Source organism: Pseudophryne corroboree, chromosome 4 (genome assembly GCF_028390025.1).
Source record: "Pseudophryne corroboree isolate aPseCor3 chromosome 4, aPseCor3.hap2, whole genome shotgun sequence".
Lineage (NCBI taxonomy): Eukaryota > Metazoa > Chordata > Amphibia > Anura > Myobatrachidae > Pseudophryne > Pseudophryne corroboree.
The window spans coordinates 697,948,945-697,971,360 of NC_086447.1; the positions used below are offsets into that span (position 1 = coordinate 697,948,945).

A 22,416-nucleotide genomic window follows, 5' to 3' on the forward strand; every position below is an offset into this window, starting at 1 on the left:
AACGGGCGTTTTATAGCCCCTGACGGTGTTTGAGACGCCTGTACAGGTATTAACTGATTTGCCGGCTGTCTCATGTCGTCAACAGTCTTTTGTAAAGTGCCGACACTATCACGTAATTCTTTCCATAAGACCATCCAGTCAGGTGTCGACTCCCTAGGGGGTGACATCACTAACACAGGCAATTGCTCCGCCTCCACACCATTTTCCTCCTCATACATGTCGACACAACGTACCGACACACAGCACACACACAGGGAATGCTCTGATAGAGGACAGGACCCCACTAGCCCTTTGGGGAGACAGAGGGAGAGTTTGCCAGCACACACCAGAGCGCTATATATATACAGGGATAACCTTATATAAGTGTTTTTCCCTAATATAGCTGCTGTATATATTTATATGCCAATTTAGTGCCCCCCCTCTCTTGTTTTACCCTGTTTCTGTAGTGCAGGACTGCAGGGGAGAGTCAGGGAGCCTTCCTCCAACGGAGCTGTGAGGAAAAAATGGCGCCAGTGTGCTGAGGAGATAGGCTCCGCCCCCTTCTCGGCGGCCTTTCTCCCGCTTTTTTATGGAAAAATTGGCAGGGGTTAAATGCATCCATATAGCCCAGGAGCTATATGTGATGTATTTTTTGCCAAAAAAAGGTGTTTTATTGCGTCTCAGGGCGCCCCCCCCAGCGCCCTGCACCCTCAGTGACCGGAGTGTGAAGTGTGCTGAGAGCAATGGCGCACAGCTGCGGTGCTGTGCGCTACCTTATTGAAGACAGGACGTCTTCTGCCGCCGATTTTCCGGACCTCTTCAGTCTTCTGGCTCTGTAAGGGGGCCGGCGGCGCGGCTCTGGGACCCATCCATGGCTTGGCCTGTGATCGTCCCTCTGGAGCTAATGTCCAGTAGCCTAAGAAGCCCAATCCACTCTGCACGCAGGTGAGTTCGCTTCTTCTCCCCTTAGTCCCTCGGTGCAGTGAGCCTGTTGCCAACAGGTCTCACTGAAAATAAAAAACCTACTTTAAACTTTTACACTAAGCAGCTCAGGAGAGCCCCTTAGCCTGCACCCGTCTCGTTCGGGCACAAAAATCTAACTGAGGCTTGGAGGAGGGTCATAGGGGGAGGAGCCAGTGCACACCAGGTAGTCCTAAAGCTTTTTACTTTTGTGCCCAGTCTCCTGCGGAGCCGCTATTCCCCATGGTCCTTTCGGAGTCCCCAGCATCCACTAGGACGTTAGAGAAAAGGGAAGGGATGGACATATACAGTAAGTGAACAAAACATTGATATCCTTACAGTCGTATAACAAGGGGTGATTCCCATACAACAAACAGTCAGTGAAAAGTTATACAAAAATCTAAGGAGGGAAGTAAGCATAATGGCTGAAGTGATTATCAACGGAGAGGAAAAAGGGATGGTAAGAAAACATCCAACCCAATGCATAGTAAAATTTTAAGTTGAGTGGTCTTCCCCAGCGGGGGGTCCAGCTTCTTCTATGTGCGAAAGCAAATCCTTGTCCTCACGAAGATCTCTGATGATGACTGTTTTTCCCTGAAGGTCAACGATCAGCTTGAAGGGGAAACCCCATCGGTAACGGATGTTCCTGTCCCGTAGGGCCTTTGTCAGATCACGGAGTTCCCTCCGTTTAGCTATGGTTAGAGGGGCCAAATCTTGGAAGAACTGTAGTTTAGATGAATTGAAAAGTATATGAAGCTTTCCACGAGTAGAATTGAGGACCCTTTCTTTATCTTTAAACTTGAGAAAGCGAAGGACCACATCATGAGGAGGCTCACCATCCCTAGGCTTAGGACGGAGGGCACGATTAGCCCTTTCTAGAGAAAACTGTACATCCCCCAGGTCCGGTATCAGAAAGGAGAAAAGGGTGTGAAGGTAGGGTTCCAGGTTATCCACACTGACTGATTCAGGAATGTTGCGAATGCGCAGGTTGGATCTGCGTTCGCGGTTCTCAAGAGCCTCATTTTTAGTACAAAGTTCAGACAGTTCTGAGACAATGTGGTCCAGGTCACGACCCGTATCGTTTAGAGCTTTTTGGAAATGGTCCTGACGAGATTCCACTTTGGAGGCTCTGGAAGCGAGGGATGAAATGTCTGTCTTAATGGCGGCCACCGCTTTGTCCAATTTGGACTCCAGAGAGTCCTTACAGTCCGTAATAAGGGAGCGGAGAGCTAAGATATCATCGGAGCAGAAGGCGGTGTGACGGAGTTATCCATAGAATCGTGAGGAGGGGAGGGGAGACCCCGATGTTGGGTATTCTAGGTGTCCCTGGTAAAATGTTGAGAGATATCAACACCCACTTGTTTAGGAGTCTTGGACGAAGATTTCTGCATGTGGACCAGACCAGTGTAAAGTATTATACTATGAGATATGATCCGTCAGGGGAGACACGAAGTCCAAAAAATATGGGACAGGGTGGGGAAGGCAAGAAGAAGGGGAAAAAAAAAACACCCAGGGGAGACCACGCACTTCAGTTTCAGGTGGTCATAGAGCTGGGGTTGGGTATGGCGGTAATGCCGGCAGTGAGCACTCCACTACAGAGGTAGGAGAGAGTCCCCCAGAAAAGGGCACGGTCGCGTCGTGGATAGGGGAGTAAGAGTCCCGGATATTAAAGCAGGCCAGGCAGCGGTATCATATATTAGCCTGAAGAAAGAAAAAAAAACTGACCGTACAGGTATCGCTGCCTCAATGTCCAGCCTATAGCCCTGGCTGCAGTGTCAGCAGCTCAGCAATATGGCCACCGGTGACCACACAGTCTGCACCCCTCAGCTCCCCCCACAGTACCTTCAGGAGTAGCCACTGCCTGTACAGCTGTCAGGGATCACACTGGAGATCAACGCTGGCCTTTCCAGACTGGAGTAGGGATAGGATCGCTCCACCAGAGCCGGGCAGGTGTGCTCCCCAGGCTGCATCGTCAGCACAGGCGATCCCTGCATGCAGTCCCCTAGATGGCGCCGGACGCTGGGGGTGAACTCCATCTGCGGACCTCACCCAGCGCAGGACCGCAGGAGAAAGCCGGCAGCAGCGGGTGGGAGCGCTGATGAGAGCGCGGCCGGGAGCCGCTGTGTCCGCGGCAGTGCAGGCAGCTACTTCAAAGGGGCCCGCAATCCCCGGCACTTCTGCCCAGGTCTCTGCCGCCCAGACAAGGCCGTGGCTCCGGAGCTCCAGGTAGGCCACGCGGGAGGGAGGCAGCCAGGGACCGCCGGATCACATCAACTGCGGCAGCTGGGTTCAGCAGACGGCAAGAGGCTGTAATAGACGCCCAGGTAGGGAAACAGCAGGAGACCAGCTCAAGTAAAATCCACAGGCTGAGGAGCTCCCCTGAAGCGCGACTTCTCAGGCATACATCCACTAGGGTGGTGGTTTTATTTGTTCTTTATCATGTTTTCTGTACTTCTGATCCTGTCTATGCCTAATAACATTGTGCTTTGTGGGGGGTATAATCACACAGAAATAAGATTGCATTTAATGATTTAGGAGGCAGAGACAATACGAATGGCAGTCTACTGAATGGTGAACTCTGCAAGCAGACTAAGGGGTCTATTTGTTAAGCCTTAAGGGGGGTACTCACGGAGCGATCGCTGCTTAAAATCTAAGCAATCTGACTAGATTGCTTAGATTTTAAGTAGTGATCTCTCCATGTGTACCCCCCACACCGATAGCAATGCGCAGCCCCGCACGTCGCTATCGCTGGTGCTAGATTGGCCTGCACACATCTCTCCCCAAATCGGGCCGTGAATACGGGCCTTTAAACACACGAACAATCCAGCTACTTTTGTTCTCGCTCTCTCTCTGTTTTGCCTTTATATTTTAATCATTATTTCTCCTGCTGATGTTTTTTTCTTTCATTGCGATTGAGGTTACTGAGACATTGAGTTAATAGACATATTAACCCATTTACTAACCCTGGCATTCATCTAAAGTTACTTGTTTGATTCATCTAAAGTTACCAGCTTTTGAATTTATACCATTACACAGTATATACTAGCAAATCTTTAATGGGATGCATTTGAATGTAATTAAAACATATAGAAATAGAACAGATCACTGGCATTATCTTGTTTATAGATCACGACCTGTCTTTTAGCACTTACTGTATAAGAATGTCATAATTTTTCCTTCCCTGCCTTTGAAAAAATATATATCTATAAAGTATATGTGAGTGTATGTATGTATGTATGTATATATATATATATATATATATAAATTCTTATAAGTAGGCACTCTCCAGTCCGTAAATGTGCTTGAAGGAAATTTATTATATCCTACTCACAAAGATACAAATGCAAGGCTTCATTATATGCATGTAGACAGAATCACAGCGACGTTTCGGTCCATCCGGACCTTTGTCAAGCGTGTCAGCAATACAAGCCACCAGCATAACAACATAGCAGAGTCATTGCAGCAGAAGACTTCTGCTGCAATGACTCTGCTATGTTGTTATGCTGGTGGCTTGTATTGCTGACACGCTTGACAAAGGTCCGGATGGACCGAAACGTCGTCGCTGTGATTCTGTCTACATGCATATAATTAAGCCTTGCATTTGTATCTTTGTGAGTAGGATATAATAAATTTCCTTCAAGCACATTTATGGACTGGAGAGTGCCTACTTATAAGAATCTATATACATCAGGAATCGCCCATATAGGGGATCATCTGTGTAGAAGCACCCCAAAGATGAACTTTTGATGAGAGTGCAGGACTTCCCCATTGGATATATATATATATATATATTAAATAGGCTGCAATCATATCTCTTTGTGTCTTTCGCCATTTTTAGATGTCTCTCACATTTATTGGGAAAGTATACACCCCCCCCCAGATAAATAAATAAATTGATGATTGCCTTATACCCTTATTCTAGATGCATTTAAAAACTGTTATGAAATAAATCTCCTTCATTTGTTATCAGTATTCTGCTGTTTAGAATCCCAAACAGGGATATGAGAAGATGATTGTGTCAGATGCACCAATCTTACATAAAAAATGTGTTTATAACTGCATTCTTTTCTACACAGAACAACAGGTGAGAAAAGGTAGGCAGATTTATGGCATGACAATGTTGCAGAATGGCTTCCCAGGTTACAATGAATGCTGTCCCAAGCTGATTTATTCTGCCAATTCTTACATGTAAAATGATGTGTACTACTTCAACCACTGTGTGATTTGGTCAAACCATTAGCATTGCATAGTTTAGGGTCCAGGCTCTGTTTTTTTCTTTTCCAATAGATTATTTAACTATTCTTATTATCGTGGTGACTTCAAGTCTTTTGCAAACAATTGCTTCCATATGTGCTTTGTAAGGTGGCTAAAATGTCACCATATTTCATCATAGTTTTATGCTACAATAAAAGGAGTCAGAGATAAAAAATATATGTATAAGTTGTATATGAAATCCAGACGGCCATGAATGAAGATATTTTGTTACATTGTTTGTACTTTTCCCAGGACCTTGAAGATCGAATATGAACAGCTGAAAGCACAGCATCTGAGAAGAGGACTGAGCCCTCCATCCTCTCCCCCTGACTCTTTAGCATCCCTGCAGCACACACCCGAGGATGCAGAGCTCATCGCAGAGGCAAAACTGCTAAGACAGCACAAAGGGCGTCTGGAGGCCAGAATGCAAATATTAGAGGATCATAACAAGCAGCTAGAGTCCCAGCTTCATAGGCTGCGCCAGTTGCTGGAGCAGGTACTGTACCATGCATACTACTGTGTTTTCATGATTTAAAATCAAATAGAGTAATGCCAACTTAACAAATCAGAAACTATGGCTCACAACAGAGTAGATTCATTTAGATGGGGTATATTCATTTAGCTGCAGGTTGAGTCTCGCTGTGTGCTCCCACAGGTAAAATACCTTTTTCTATTCAATTATAGACCTATAGAGCCGTGATGAACCTGCGAGCAGCCCAGAGGTAGCAGTAAAGGCTCATTTCTGCTCACACCTCCAGAGGATGCCAGCAGAAATAAGGATTACTGCTGTATGTTTATGCATACAGTACATCATAAAGTCAGATATAATATACAGTACAACCTCTGGCCTATATATGTATTGTTTCTGATGCACTTGGGCCATTGGAAATGAAAGCGCTACATTATCAATTAGGCACCTAACAGTGATGTAGTACAGAACACATTATGTTGCTCTCCACGGCCTGCAAACCAGAATGGATGAAAGATTTGGTTTGGCAAAAAAAGAAAACATATATATATATATATATATATATATATATACATACACACACCATGGCAGGTACGGCACTCCTATCACTTTGTTTGCCACAACACCGGTGCCTCAGTGAACAAAAGGATCCACAGCATACAGGCGTGGCACTCACGGTGATAAATGATGACCCTTCACAATTCCAGTCATGCTGACCACAGTGGCATAGACCACTGAAACGTTGCTGTTTATCAGACTGGAATTGTGAAGTGTCATCATTTATCACTGTGAGTGCCACGTCTGTATGCTGTGTATATATATATATATATATATATTACTCCAACTCCGGCACTCCGCTGACATGTGCTAAATTAATGCGCCCGGTGCCTTCCACATAACAGCCATATGGCTGCACGCAATACACTCCTCCACTGGCGGCACTCCAAGGCTATGAAAAAATGACAACAGTCGGCTGTTTTGGGTAACGTTTCAGCGCTTTTATCAAGCCATTTACAAAATGCAATACACATACCGGTATTTAAGTGCTCCCTTCACCACGCCAGTAAGCTCCGCCCACTTCCGTATCCTGGTCACCATACAGACCGACTCGGATTGCAGGGCTGTTGCCATAGTAACTGACAAATCACCACAGCTGTGTGCTACAAATATAAACAAATATACACACCATACATTAAAACACATCGGACAATTAAAACAAAGAAATAAAAACAAGCAACATATGAAAACCGTCAGAAGTTACATCATAACAAGTATTTAAACCATAAAGCTTATTAGGCATCTCAAACTCTATCAAATGTAATACAAGCTCATATTAAATGTAACTAAACTGAAGGAACAACCATAGGATCTGAGTGTTATGTATGATAAAGTACCCTAAGTGTTCCGAATTGTACTGCACAGATGTTAATAGAATTCAAATTTAATTAAAGACCTCTTGATATTTGTAGCACACAGCTGTGGTGATTTGTCAGTTACTATGGCAACAGCCCTACAATCCGAGCCGGTCTGTATGGTGACCAGGATACGGAAGTGGGCGGAGCTTACTGGCGTGGTGAAGGGAGCACTTAAATACCGTTATGTGTATTGCATTTTGTAAATGGCTTGATAAAAGCACTGAACGGCGCTGAAACGTTGCCCAAAACAGCCGACTGTTGTCATTTTTTCATAGCCTTGGAGTGCCGCCAGTGGAGGAATATATATATATATATATATATATATATATATAAAATAACACGGTTGTGTCACATTATTATGACCACCATCTAATAGACAGAGCAACCACTGTGTGCAGCACAGATAACAGCTGGACTGTCATTTTAGACATACAACTGGTAGCCCCCAGGTACATTTTTCCGGTGAGCTGCTCCACTATAGCGTGTCGGTTAGCCCTCATGCACCTTCCTAGCCGACGTTCACCTCACACATCAATTGCTCGTGGTGCACCGCAGTTTCCATGTTGGTTATTCGCAGTGGTGCCATTTGTCCAGTTACGATGCACCTTCACCACAGCAGCATGCAAACAGTTCACAAACTGCACTGTTTCAGAAATATTGCCACCATTGGCACGAAAGACGATAATCATCTCTTTTTGTAATTTGGATAAATCGCCCCTTTTACCCATGACAACAACAAGTGATATGTGTGCAGACGGCCTATCGCACACCTTGTATACCCACCAAGCCAGCACACGACACGTGATGTACTTCATGGGCTACGCGCTGATGACGTCAAATGTAGGAGGTGGGCATAATAATGTGACTCGACCGTATGTGTGTGTGTATATATATATATATATATATATATATATATATATTATACTTATTTTAAATTATAATATTAATTAGCTGCTTCTCTGGCAAATACTGTAATTGATGCAGTTTGTATGAGAATGATTACTAAGCAGTAGAAAATGTGTCATAGTGATCCATTATATTTATTGTCAAACTTATTTTAAAAACTACTGTAAGAATGCTAAGAAAAAAAATAGACCTCATAATTCGGCATGTTTACAGTAGGGATCTTAGGAGTGTGTGTTTGGTTACTTGGTTCTCTTTAGTGTACATTTTAAGATGATTGCTTCATTATTGCTGTTATTTTATTTCCTTTCCAGCCCGAGTCAGAATCCAGGGTTAATGGAGTCTCTGTGTCTGTCTCACCACAGCCGCCGGCCCCCAGATATTCAGCTGACCATTATTACAGCTCACAGTTTCAGCAGACAGGTGAGACTCAAGTTTGCAGGAGTCATTTATTTCCTACTTATGAACAGCAGTCGTTGCAAAGGGGACTAAAACATTTACAGATTTTCTAATATCTGCTGGGTATATTGCCTGTTCAATCGAACGGCGATGTATCGCTGAGTATATTCCAGCTATATGTCTGTGAACAATGTAATTCACAGTCATGTCATGTCGGCATTGTAGAACAGACGATGGTCGATATATCTGTAGATATATCGTGGCATCGTGCTGTGATGATGGACGGTCAGCACACTTACTGCGGGGGTCAATGTCACAGCTGGCTGGGCAAATTCAAATGCCAGCCCAGCTACATGACAGCGACCGACATATCGAGCTGCCGATTGGAAAGTGTGTCCTGGATACTGTAATGGTGTATAGATGTGTCCCCATACATTATTGCTGCATTCGCTTTAAACAGCCTCTGATGGCACGCCATGTGCCATGACACTCTGGTAGCATCAGGTATCTTTTTTTGCATACATGATGTGACTAAGATGCACGAGGAGACTATACTGATTAATTTGAATTGTGACACTTTTATATCTGTGTGCAATAGAGTCTCTGAGTCTGTATACGAAATGCTATGATGCAGTTTTCGCAGCTTATTTTCCATGCCAAGTTCCGTTGTGTTTCATATTCAGACTCAGTCATAGACAGATAATATGAAGTGTCGCATATCAGATTTATCAGCTCTGTCTCCTGGTGCATCCTAGTCACATTGTTCTACAACTAAAATGCATTTTCGTTTAAAAAAAAAAAAAGCCACCTGACGCTAGCAGAGTTGCACAGGATCTGGCGGCTCATTTGCACCAGGTATCTTGTGCTGCATGGCCTACTGAGGCTAAATACTGTATATGCAGACACATCTGTACTTATACTCAGGGCCCAAATTCTTTTTTTATTTTCCGCTTTAGAGTTTTTAGTTTTAATTTGATTTTTAGACTTCTTAAATAACGTATTTTAAAGTGTCTCTGTCTGAGGTAATTTTAAGGGTATATATATTAAAAAGTTATTTTTCGTTGATTATGTATCAATTTTAAATTGATAAAAATCGATCTAAATTGATGTGTTTCCATGACTAAAATACACATTTAGGAGCATAGAATTAAGAATGACCACAGCGCCAGTTGTCATGATGTACTCTACCTTAGCAACTATATAATAAACTCAGAGTGCCCACACACTACAAAGATTATAAGGAAAATGGAACGAAAAGACTCATCTTAACTATACAATTTTCGGAAAAGTGCATATTGTTCAGTGTTCCTAAATGATAATGATCCGATGCGCAGTATGCTGCTCGTTAGACTCATCCTCTAATCTTCCCTCCTGCAGGGAAGATTGGTCTCATATCGATCGATTTTGACCAAATCATTTGAGATTTTTCACATGCTATGTATCTAACGTAACATTGTCCGATCAGTTGCCGATCAGCCGTACTAGTGTGTGGGCGCCTTTACTTTTTAGAATAGCACTCCCCTCTATTCAAAAGTGCCAGCTCAATCCAAAATAAATTTGATGGTGCAAATCCGTATTCAAATCAAAGTCTGGCCAAATGTGTATAAGAGCCTAATAGTGCTTTACAAAAGTTATGTTATTGAATAAAGTTTACATATAAAGTGCAATAGTAGTACTTATAAAACCTATATATCCTTATCGGAAATAAAGTGCTAATTCATTTAAGAGTACATGCTTATGTGTACTGCATTTTAAAGTAAATCTTCCTTTTTTCTTTTATGTTTTATTATGGTATTTTGTGTAATAAATATTTATTGATACATTTTGGCTTCTTGATATCCCGCTCAATTGAATTAGCACTTTAGTTCCAATAAGCATATATAGGTTTTATAAGCACTATTATTGCACTTTTTTCATTATTATGGAGCACAAAAGCATTTGAAAACCGCTATTATGTGCTCTTATCCACATCTGGCCACACACTTATTAACATTTAAAAATGATTATAAAAATTTAACTGTTAGTAAATGTGTATTTTAGCCCCTGAAACACAGCGTCGATTTTCATCCATTTGAAATTGATTAAAAAAATTGCCTTTTAGTAAATATTCCCCATAGTGTTTAACTTATTCAAGGATAACCGTATTGGGTAATGGTAAGCTCATACCGCCAGAGTACAGTTGCTTTCAAATAAACAGCAACACAACAGCTGCAAATTGAGGCTCCAAGGTAAATCACAGACAAAAACTAAATGGCTAACACATTTAATAATTAATTTCTTGTGCGTTCACTAGTGGGCATAGGAGATGCTTATACACTGGGTATTGGTGGTGTGTAAGTGAGCAGGCACCAAAGAGTTAAATGAATGTTCCCAGCATGCCTCAGTCGCCCTTCCCCAGTATCCTGCCCCTCCGGCCCAGACCTGCCAGTTTTTTCCTTTGGTGCTTTCAGGAGTGGCACCTTTACAAAATGGGGCTGGTGTTCAGCCCTGAAGTTTTTCCTTTTTTTTTTGTCTTTTCTGAGCTGCAGCATGGGCTATACATCAGCTCCAACACCCAGTGACGGCGGCGGCAGCACCAGTGGCTGGGTCAGTGACTTCTGCCGTGGGGGATCTCAGTGGAGAGCTCACACTTCCGGGAGACCCCGCAGCCGCATCCGGATGCTAGGAAGCTGACTGAACAGCTCCTTGTTGCTAAGGGATCCGCAACATGGCGACGATCTTTCCCGCTGCGAGGAGACAGTGTGGGGGGGGGGGGGGGGGGCAGGTGCTATGGGGGCACAGGTTACTGTGCAATGCCACTAGACCACCAAGGCATACGCTGCAGGCCGTTGTAGGTCCTTGCGGGTTAAATTAGCACCTGAGGGGGAGTGGGCCAGGTCTGCATGCCCCTCCCCGTCCCTGAGGCTCGCTGGGAGCCTGAGCTAACTGTCTGCCTCAGGGTAAACACTATTGGAGAATGGGCAGAAAAGTTTAACTCTTTGGTGCTTGCTCACTCCCACACCACCAATACCCATCATACATGTATAAGCATCTCCTGTGCCCCCAATTAGAGTACAAGAAAAGTATTTATCAAGGTAAATACCAGACTTTTTATAAATGTGAAAAAGGCTTTTACATTTTTATATCGATATACATCAAATAAATAAATGCAATAAAAGTGACAAATTGTATATAGTTTTAATATCCAACCATAAAATTGCGAATTTTTACATCAGAATTCATGTAAACAATATTATTCCATTATGTTTTGAATGTACCTAAATATCTGAAGAAGATGTACCTGATTATTCAGCTATGAAATAGAGTAGTGCTGATGATTACGCAGACACTTCTTGCCCACCACTCTTGAGACCCAAATATTGTTTCTGAACCCAATAGAATAATTTTAATTCTCCTCCAAGCAGCAATTACGAAGCCTCTGCTAGAGATAATCTCATCTTGTGTGTTACTCATGCATAACATATATTACAGTATTAACACGGGAGACTGTAGCAACTTTAATAGACTTCTGTTTTTTCCATTTCATATCTATATGTCGCTTTTTTGATTAATGCAGCCACAGATGATGTGTTGTCCCCACCGCATAACACCAGCACAGACCTGACAGATGTGATGGAGCAAATAAACAGCACATTTCCACTCAGCAGCTGTAAGTGTTGTGATATTTCACTCATTTCCCTTTACTTTAAGTATGGGCAAAGACATTTTACTACATAGCACGCCAATCAATGATTTTAGCATTCTGGGAGTGACATTTGAGGTCTTGTGACAAAATCCTGAAAACATGTCAGTGAGTCTGGGCAAGTTTTAAAATTTGGCTTCTACTTGTTGAAATTATTTGGAAAGGTGAAACGACTGCTATGTGTGTGGAGGATTTAAAGACACTATTTTATACATGCTCAAATTTGACAATTATCTATATAATCATGTTCAAGAAGCTATTTCTTCTAGCTGAAACCAAATAAGAAATTCAGTCAAATCTGGGCTGAATGAGAATTGCATATAGCCACAGTAATGAAAATGAATAATGTATATGAGGCTGATTCAGAGTTGGTGTCAAAGCAAACATAAGGAGCAAAATTCCACTTAGGCAAAACCATGTTGCACTGCAGGTAAAGTAGATAAAAATGTGCAGAGAGATTTTTAGTTGGGAGGGGTGTGTCTACATTTGCATAGATATATGAGGCCATTTAGGCAGTGTATTTTAGTATACATTTGTTTTTGTCAGTGCTCCAGGATTCTAGACTCAGAGCATATCAGGGTGCATGCAAGCCAGAAGTGCGCCCAGGTGTGCAAAGAGAACGACACAAATACAGAGGCACCCAGTGCAAACGTGTGGACATCGATTGGTCGAAGTTTGATCTCTCAAAATTTTAACTCCATTCCAATCAGCGAGTAAACATTTCCAATTTGTCTCCTAAAATACCTGGTTTACCCTCATTTGAGGCTGAAATTAATAACTAGAGTGAGGGAACATTAATACTACTGTAAATTATTGATAAGGAAAGGGGAGGGGGAGTTTCCGCACCAGATCTTATGGATGTTAGAAAAATATATTGATCTGTTTGATGAACTATAAGTATTAGAGTGTATGCACTCTGTATTTTAGTACATCACCTTGAAAGATCAAGTGCTACCCACCAATATACAATGAACTAGATTTGTAAGAAGAAAGAAAAAGATTGGATTTATTGGGTGCACATTTTTCTGTTATTAGTATAAAATATAACTTTTAATGTCTTCAATTTTAAAATATATTCAGCCGCTCACATATTCTCAGCCTTCTGGCTGGTATGATGTTTGAAATATTTACAAAAAAAGCCCACTAAGGGGCTAACTAGAGTGAACTAAAAATTAGGTGTGAAGGTGTGATATAAGGTGAAAACAAAAAAAAACAAAAAAATGTTTTTGTATTGTGTGAATAAAGAAAAAAGAACACAACACCAAAAAACTGTTGTTTTTTTGTTTTTTTTTGTTTTCACCTTATATCACACCTTCACACTTAATTTTTATTTCACCCAATAAATCCAATCTTTTTCTTTCTTCTTACAAATCTAGACTACTGTACATTAACCCTCACTCCTTTTCCCGATACAATCTTTTTTAAGGACTATCCTGTGATAGTGCCGCACAAAGTCGAAGAAGGAGTCTACGCATATTCCGGTACAAATGGGCACCAGGGGGCACACCACTTCATTGTGCTGGCAGCCCTGCCTGCCGTCCCTCTGCTGAGGCCTTCATATTAAATGTGGAAATTCTGTGAATGAATCATATAACTTTGCTCACCCTGCAATAGAACGTGTTCTGCTTCACTGAAATTCATTATGAAAATGCAAAAGAGGCGCCATTGAAAGTATACTCTAGGTATAGAAAATGCTAAATTGAAGTCATTTTGCAGAATGGGAATGGGCGCACATCCTTTTACACAGCAAGGAATGTATTTTAAAATGTTAAAACAGCACCCTTTATTTCTTTTCTGTAATGTTGCTCCACTAAAGGAAATCACATGTATTATCTGGCACGGATTTGTCTGCTCTATATTTTGCTAGTAATGCTGTCACTCTGACGGGCTGATGCAAAGTTTGGGGTGTAGGGTTGCTCTGTATGTTTCTTGCATGTTTTTAAACTTCATACGCTGTGTGTCGGAATCTACAGGCAATGCAGGGTCCTGTGCTTTTCAGTCGCATGTCCACTGGCAACTCTAGGACTGTAACTGGGGGATAATGTGTAAATACCCTGTTTTCAGCCTCATCTTTGGCTATTAGGATAATTCTGGGGCAAGTGCACAAAGATAGTGATGCATACGGCTGCATATAGACATTTATTTGTATGCACGCAGTGTGAGAGCAATTAGTCACCTTTGAATTCAACTCTGCATCAGCCCATGAGTGTGCAAATGTCTGCATCTCTGTAAACAGCACCATCTTGTGCAAGTCAAGACACAAGGCCTGTCCAATGCTGTTATTATACTGCACATGTTTTGTACTTTGTGACTGACTTCCACACATTTTACATAACAACTTGACAAAGTATTAAATTGACCAGTGTCCGATTTTAACTAGGGAATGCAGGGCTGCAGACCTCCAGTAAAAATCTGCAACCACCAGTAAGCCCCCAGTGGCTTGCCATTGGAAGGTCTATTAGCCAGTCACATGCTGGACAGGCATCTGGACTGTGATCATTAGATAGTGCTTCCAATGGGAAGCCACGCCACTGCCTTTCTGCCAGCCCTAATGGGCAGTCCCTAGAAGCCAGGAAGCAAACGGGAGGGGGTTGTGAAAATGTGCAAGTTTCACTGTCAACCTTAATGTGCTTCCAGGGACTGCAGCCAATGCAGTCCCTAGAAGCCGGGGGGTTGTGCACCTGTGCAAAATTTCATTTTTATTTTCTTCCTATGCTTCAAAGATTTGCTTAGCAGGAATGTGGGCAGTGGCAGCCCTACCCCCCTTACAACTAGCAGTAGGATCCGCCACTGCATTTGACTCTTATATATTTATATGTCCTACTATTTCCTTTATATTGCTCTGTGTTTTATGAAATTACAAACTTAGGAAAAAAAAAAAATAACATTTTTAAAACGAATGTTACACCATTGCAGGAAAGGAGACTGGTTCTGGTCACACAGGGTTCCATTTCACTTAGTATTATTGTCATTACTATGTGTACTTTATAGCTAATCACTGATTTTATCTGTATTACATTCTAGTCAGTGGCAGAACTGGAGCAGACCCTGCTCTGCAGTTTTGTGCTATGCAGACCCAATTATGGCGTCCCCAAAATTTTCTGTGAGGACAGTCAATTGTGCTACAGTACATACAGTACCTGATTTTGGTTGTTCAGGCTGATACTTTATCAAATCACATACATCTGTATTCAGATTACTCATACTGGTTTTCCATTGGTCTAATTAAACAATGCAGAATCATCGGCAACCAATAACAGATTGACTTTATGAACTGTAATTCCCCTCTCATTATTTTCACTGGATAACACACTATGTAGAACTAAAACACAGTCCTAAGCTTTGTCTCAAAAAGCCATATACAACTGACAGCCATGACAGTGAATAATGAAGCTTGATAACCTCATATCTCTAGAGTCAAGATGACGAAGCAGCTTTATATAATGAGATTTTCAATGACTAGTACCGGAAGAATGAATCATACATATTTTAGTGTTTATTAAAAAAAATATATATCATAATTCTGATGAATAACTCCTAGATCCTAACTTTTGAGCTTACACAGTATCACGGATGAGCGTATATTGGATCATTTTGTTTTGTTTTAAACAGCTGCCCCTATCTATTGTCGTTCCTGATAGAGCATATCGCTTTTTCATAGTCTTCCCAAATAAGAATTCTACAAGGTCACTGGGATACAGACAATAAGATGGAGAGATGCATTTATCCAATAATTGTCTTTTCTTTAAATACACCTAGTGACAAAAAAAGGAATCCTCACCTCAGATTTCATTGTTCTGCAGGCTGACAGATTCCCTCATGAGAGACATTGTAGTATAACAGTGTGTGTTCCTGTTGCACTGAATAGAAATTTTGAAAATTAGACAAACACACCAGCACGCAAATTGTATACTTTGTAAGTGCAACATAATAAGTGATCGGTTCTTCATGTAACTGTAAATAGAGTTTCAAGTTTGTAGTCAAGTAGATACTTTGACTATTATGTAGGTTCTTAGCCAATGGATTATACAGTGTGTGTGTGTGTGTATATATATATATATATATATATATATATATATATATATATATACACACTGTATATGCACAATCTAATCCTAATTTACGCAGATATCAGTATGCATCCAATGAAATAGTCCCAGAAACATCCATTAATATGTGTAGCTCTCCTCCTTTGGCTCTTCCAAAATCCAGCTCTATAAACAGTAAGAAAAGAAAACTTAGGGCGCACAATAGTTAAAATGCACAATCATTACTTCAACATATGGAAAACTCACATAAGAATAGGTCATATAGAAATATATCATAAACAGGGCTTGATTAAAATAGGACTGTCCTGTCGAATCATGATAATCGGCAGCACTGGTGTCCGCATTGCGCGTCAGGCCTTGTTTCCATACTTCGTGACGGAAAGGAGGCCTGACACGCAGTGCAGACGCCAGTGATGTGATGCTGATTATTGTGAATATTGCACATTTTAAATGTACTTCACCATTGCACTCCTTTGTCTTTCTTTCCTTACACACTCTCTTTCTCTCTCTCTGTGTATATATATATATATATATATATATATATATATTTTTTTTTTTTTATTCTTTTGTATTAGGATTGTTGATGTTTACATATAGTACATTATTTAAAGTAAAGATTACAGTATTGTCAATCAACTGTTTACAGTGCCCTTAGATCCTTTTGAGTATTAATTTTTTAATTATTCATTTTAATTCCGCTCCCTACGTACTGTATGCTATGATAGGCATGGCTCGCACATCACACACATTTAATCATCAGAAAGGTTACACTTCCTTGTAGGGAGCTATATGGGCTTAAGAGGATTTTCTAGTCAGGCTCAGAGCGTAGAATGGTCCTGGGCAAATGTCAAATTTACCATCATCAAACACAATATATATTTTTGCTTTCAAAATGTACTTGCATTACATGAAAGGCAGTATTTCATATCTAGAAATAAGTCTATAATTGGTGACTTATGTGCTTGTAGCTTAATCAGCACACAATGAAATAAAATGCACTGCAGGCTTCCCTCAGTTCTCTTGTGATTTTCAGAGCCACCAAACCGGTTGTTTAGAAAATGCTTGATCTTTAATATTTCATCTGTGAGCATTAATGGATATTTCTTTTAATATTTACAGCGGGCGTTTCTGCAAGACAGCAGGTAAGATTCATTATCAATTTACCATCTTTACAATAGTAGGCTTACAGTATGTAAAACAAAAACATTTTACTCTGTATGTTAAACAGGTATTGAGTCAAAAGTGATTTAAAAAAAATAATAATATTGCAGTATTCTGCCCATCAATTTCCTCTTGGCCAAACACCATTCTCCTTCTCCTTCTTTGCTTACACTGAACCTTTAATCATAAGAGAATAGGAAAGAATGACTATCTAATGATGGCGTATATGAGGTAGAGGTTATACTTGTAAAATAGTCCTATTTGGATTTGAAAAAAATATATTAACCCAGCTAATATTATTCCCAAAAAATGTGCAGAAATTGTCATTAAGAATGTATTATTAGTAACAGCTGTCCATGTCCATATGTTCCCATTGTAACAGTAGCTCCCACTCCTCAGTGGCAATAGAGCCTCATTATCAAAACGTTCATTACCACAACCCTCCTAGTGGTAATAGATTCCCACAAGCATAAGCCTCCTACCCACCAGTGTCCATAGGTCCCTACTGTGACACTAACCTCTCCCTCCAATATGTGCCACTACATATATGTTTAGTCCCCACCCCTCCCCAGCTAATAAACCCTTATAAGGCATTACTCTCCCAAGTACCAATAACCCCCCCCCCCCCCTCCACACACACACACACACACACACACACTTCCCCTCCATTGGCATTGCCCCTACTCCCATCAAGCACAGAACATGTGTTGAGTGGGACTGATCATCCCCAGATTTCCCATACTCCCACTTCTGTAACAAGTGCATGTGCTCAAGGTGTAGCACTCTGGGGCACAAACTCAGCAGTGAAGTTGGTGGTCATTCACCTGTCCATCACTGCCGAGGTGGGGGAGGGGGGGGTTGCAAATAGCTCTCAAAAACCATGTTGCCTAATTAAAATAACTGTGCTGGGCACTTTGTTACAGTCTCGTATGTACAGATGTAGTCACGCTCATCATGGCTACATCTAGGCACACGTGCACATCGCTCCATGCGTGTGCATCTTAGATGCGCCCGCTCCCCATACAATGTATATGGGGCGGCAAAAGACTCAGCTGGATGCAACTGGACTAAATGTAGAACCTTGACTTCTGTCTCTAATAATACGGGAAATAAATTGTTGCTGCCATCTGGTGGAAAAGTTAGGCATAAACCACAGACCTTATCTAAAAAAATAAACCATTAAAACAATAAATGCGGCCTAAGGGCCCGATACAGGTTGGGATGTATCTGAGATGCGACCGCATTCTCTCGTTTTCAAGGTCACAGTGCACGCATAGATCCCATTCTGCATGTGCCAGGAGAATTTGATTGCATAGCATTGCCGCGAATGCCTCTGCCTGATTGACAGGCAGAGGTGTTTAAGGGGCAGTGATGCGGCATTGCAGGGGCATCGACTTGTCATTGGGCAGGCGTGGCGTAGGAAACGGCGGTGGGTTCAGGGCGGCCGCATGACATCACACTGCTGCCTGGCTGCGGAGGCAGGGGTGCTTCCTCTAATCAGCGATGTATTTGCATGCTGGGCGGCTTTGCCCTGTGATGTGCGGCCCCCAGCATGCAATCGCAGCCAGTTACAGTTTTACTAAATTAGCAAAACTGCAACTGAAGCTGAATGAGGTCCTTAGTATGTTTCCATAAGTACAGGTGTAGGTAAGGGATATCGTTCATCCATGACAAACAGTTACGTTTCAGCAGCTTAATTTTTCTCTCTGTTTTTCAACTGCAATTTTCAGGCTGAAGTCATATTTTAAACATAAAATGTGTTTGACTATGCGCTAATATCCACCAAAATAATCTTAGTTAGAAAAAAGGCTGCAATGAGTTTGTCACCCTCTGAATAGGTATTGATAATAAGGCACATCGTATATCCAGTAGAAACCCCCTTCTACATTTGTGTCCATCTTCCTTCATACCATATGATCTCAAGCTACAGGAGGAAATCCCATAATGAACAGATGAAAAATATCTGGTGCATTATCCTTTTATGTATGACCAATATCATAAAGCTTTTTTATTATTATTATTATTATTATTATTATCCTTTATATGGCGCCACAAGGGTTCCGCAGCGCCCAATTACAGAGTGCATAAACAAATAAACAGGAAAACAGCAACTTACAGTTGATGACAGTATAGGACAAGTACAGGGTAAATAAACATAGTTACATCAGCAGATGACACTGGAATAAGTATCAGGTGGCAGAAGACCGATGGATTTGGTGCAGTTGAAGATTATTAAAGTAAGAAAGGATAAGCACATGAGGGAAGAGGGCCCTGCTCGTGAGAGCTTACATTCTAAAGGGGAGGGGTAGACAGACAGGGGTGACACAGATGGGGTACATAGAGAGCGTAGAACAGAGGGTTAGGATGAGATTTGGTTGGGTTTGGTGAAGAAGTGGGTCTTGAGAGCCCGTTTGAAGTTTTGTAGAGAGGTGGAGAGTCTGAGGGGGAGAGGTAGGGAATTCCAAAGAAGTGGTGCAGCACGTGAAAAATCTTGGAGGTAGGAGTGGGAGGAAGTAATCCGTAGGCAGGAGAGTCGGCGTGCATTAGCAGAGCGAAGAGGACGGGTGGGAGTGTAAAGGGAGATAAGGTCAGAGATGTAGATGGGAGAGGAGTGGGTGAGGGCTTTGTAAGCGAGTGTGAGAAGTTTGAAATGGATTCTGAAAGGGAAGGGGAGCCAGTGAAGGTCTAGTAAGAGAGGAGAGGTGGACGTAGTGCGTTTGGTGAGGAAGATGAGCCGGGCAGCAGCATTGAGGATAGATTGGAGCGGAGAGAGGTATTTGTCAGAAATACCAGTCAGGAGCAGATTACAGTAGTCCAGTCTGGAGATGACCAGTGAGTGATAAGAGTCTTAGTAGCATCCTGGGTCAGAAAGGGTCTGATCCTGGAAATATTTTTTAGATGAAAATGGCAGGTTTGTGAGAGGTGCTGAATGTGTGGTTTGAAGTAGAGAGAGGAGTCAAGGATTACTCCAAGACAGCGTACTTGGGGGCTAGAGGAGATATCGTGCCATCAATAGATAATGAGATTGTAGGAGGTGAGGTTATGCGGGAGGGAGGGAAGATGATCAGCTTGGTCTTAGACATGTTAAGTTTAAGAAAGCGCTGGGACATCCAGGAAGAGTTAGCAGAGAGAAAGTTGGGGATACGAGTGAGGAGAGCAGGGGAGAGGTCTGGAGAGGAAAGATAGATTTGGGTGTCATCAGCATAGAGATGATATTGGAAACCAAAAGAACTAATGAGCTTACCTAGTGAGGACGTATAGAGAAGAGGACCAAGGACAGAACCTTGGGGTACCCCTACAGTTAGTGGAAGTGAGAGGGAGGTGGAGTCATGAGAGGAGACAGAGAAAGAACAGTCAGAAAGGTAGGAGGACAGCCAAGAGAGGGCAGTGTCACGCAGACCAATGGAGTGAAGAATTTGCAGTAGGAGAGGATGGTCCACAGTGTCAAAAGCAGCAGAGAGATCAAGTAGAATAAGTATAGAGTAGTGTCCCTTAGATTTAGCAGCATTGAGGTCATTGCATACTTTTGTAAGGGCAGTTTCAGTGGAGTGGAGAGGACGGAAGCCAAACTGGAATGGGTCAAGCAGTGAGTGTGAGGAAAGAAAGGAAGTAAGGCGGTTGTAAACAATACGCTCAAGGAGTTTGGAGGCAAAAGGGAGGAGAGAGATGGGTCGGTAGTTGGAGAGAGTGTTTGGATCAAGTGTAGGTTTTTTAAGAATAGGAGAGATGAGTGCATGCTTGAAGGCAGAGGGGACAGTGCCTGATGAGAGGGATAGATTGAGAAGGTGGGAAAGATGGGAACAAGCAGAAGGAGAGAGGTAGCGGAGGAGGCGGGAGGGGATAGGGTCAAGTGGGGAGGGGACAAGAATGAATGAGGGCCATGACTTCCTCTCCAGATGCATGGGAGAAAGATGTCAGAGTAGGTGCGAGGGATGGGGAGGGTTGGTAAGGGATGGGAGAAAGCTGGTTACTGATGGTCTGGTGTGGTGTGATGTCCTGACGTATGGAGTAAATTTTGGATGTGAAGTAAGTGGCAAAGTCAAGAGCAGAGAGGAAGGGAGACGAGGTGGAGGTGGGCAGAGGAGTGAGTTGAGAGTGGCAAAGAGGCGCCGGGGGTTGGAAGACTGGGAGGAGATGAGGTTCTTGAAGTATGACTGTTTAGCAAGAGAAAGGGCAGCACTGTAGGATGAGAGCATAAGTTTGAAATGGAGGAAGTCTGCCTTAGAGCGTGATTTCCTCCAATGTCTCTCAGCAGTACGTGAGCATTTTTGCAGATATCTGGTGCATTTGGTGTGCCAGGGTTGAGGTGTTAATTTGCGAGGGTGAATGGTGGTTGGTGGAGCAACAGAGTCAAGAGCAGAAGTAAGGGATGCATTGTATGTGGAAGTGGCTTGTTCAGGGCATGAGAGAGAGAGAATAGGAGAGAGAAGTGAATCAAACAGGGAGGAAAGGAATGTGGTGTCAATAGCTTCAATGTTACGCTTAGTGATGGTAGCCTTAGGAGGTAGAGATGGGGAAGTCGAGAGAGATAGGTTAAAGGAGAGCAGGTGGTGGTCAGAGAGGGGAAATGGGGAGTTGGAAAAATCAGAAATATCACAGCGGTGAGTAAAGATCAGATCCAGTGAGCTCCCATTAACATGGGAGGGTGAGGAGGTCCACTGGGAGAGACCAAGTGAAGAGGTGAGGTTAAGGAGTTTAGAGGCAGGGGATTGTGTGGGGATGTCAATAGGGATGTTGAAATCGCCTAGGATAATGGAGGGAATGTCAAGAGAGGAAGTGAGGAAGCCAGGAAGCAAAGTTGTCGATGAATTTGGAAGCTGTGCCAGGGGGGCAGTAAATGACAGCTACTCTAAGATGGACTGGTTGGAAGAGGCGTATGGCATGGACCTCAAATGTAGAGAATGTAAGGGATGGTTCTGGTGGTATGAGTTGGTAGGAGTAACTGGAAGGTAAAAGGACCCCAACACCACCCCCATGGCGACCCCCAGGTCGGGGTGTGTGTGTGAATGTGAGGCCCCCAGCAGAGAGAGCAGCAGGAGAAGTAGTGTCAGAGGGCGTAATCCAAGTTTCAGTAATGGCTAGTAGGTGTAGGGAGTTGGAAATGAAAAGGTCATGAGTGGGGACCAGTTTGTTACAAACAGATCT

The 22,416-nt window shown here is 42.5% G+C and overlaps 1 protein-coding gene across 6 annotated transcripts in view; it reads left to right on the top strand.

Moving 5' to 3' along the window:
* The window catches only part of UTRN (utrophin), a 1,167,552-nt gene that overhangs the window by 1,137,823 nt on the left and 7,313 nt on the right, over positions 1 to 22,416 (top strand). For all 6 annotated transcript variants that reach the window (XM_063917938.1, XM_063917937.1, XM_063917939.1 and 3 more), the window contains 4 exons: positions 5,446 to 5,689; positions 8,295 to 8,403; positions 11,936 to 12,028; positions 17,230 to 17,252. In XM_063917938.1, coding sequence (XP_063774008.1) covers positions 5,446 to 5,689; positions 8,295 to 8,403; positions 11,936 to 12,028; positions 17,230 to 17,252 — 469 coding nt within the window. The remainder of the gene's footprint in view (positions 1 to 5,445; positions 5,690 to 8,294; positions 8,404 to 11,935; positions 12,029 to 17,229; positions 17,253 to 22,416) is intronic.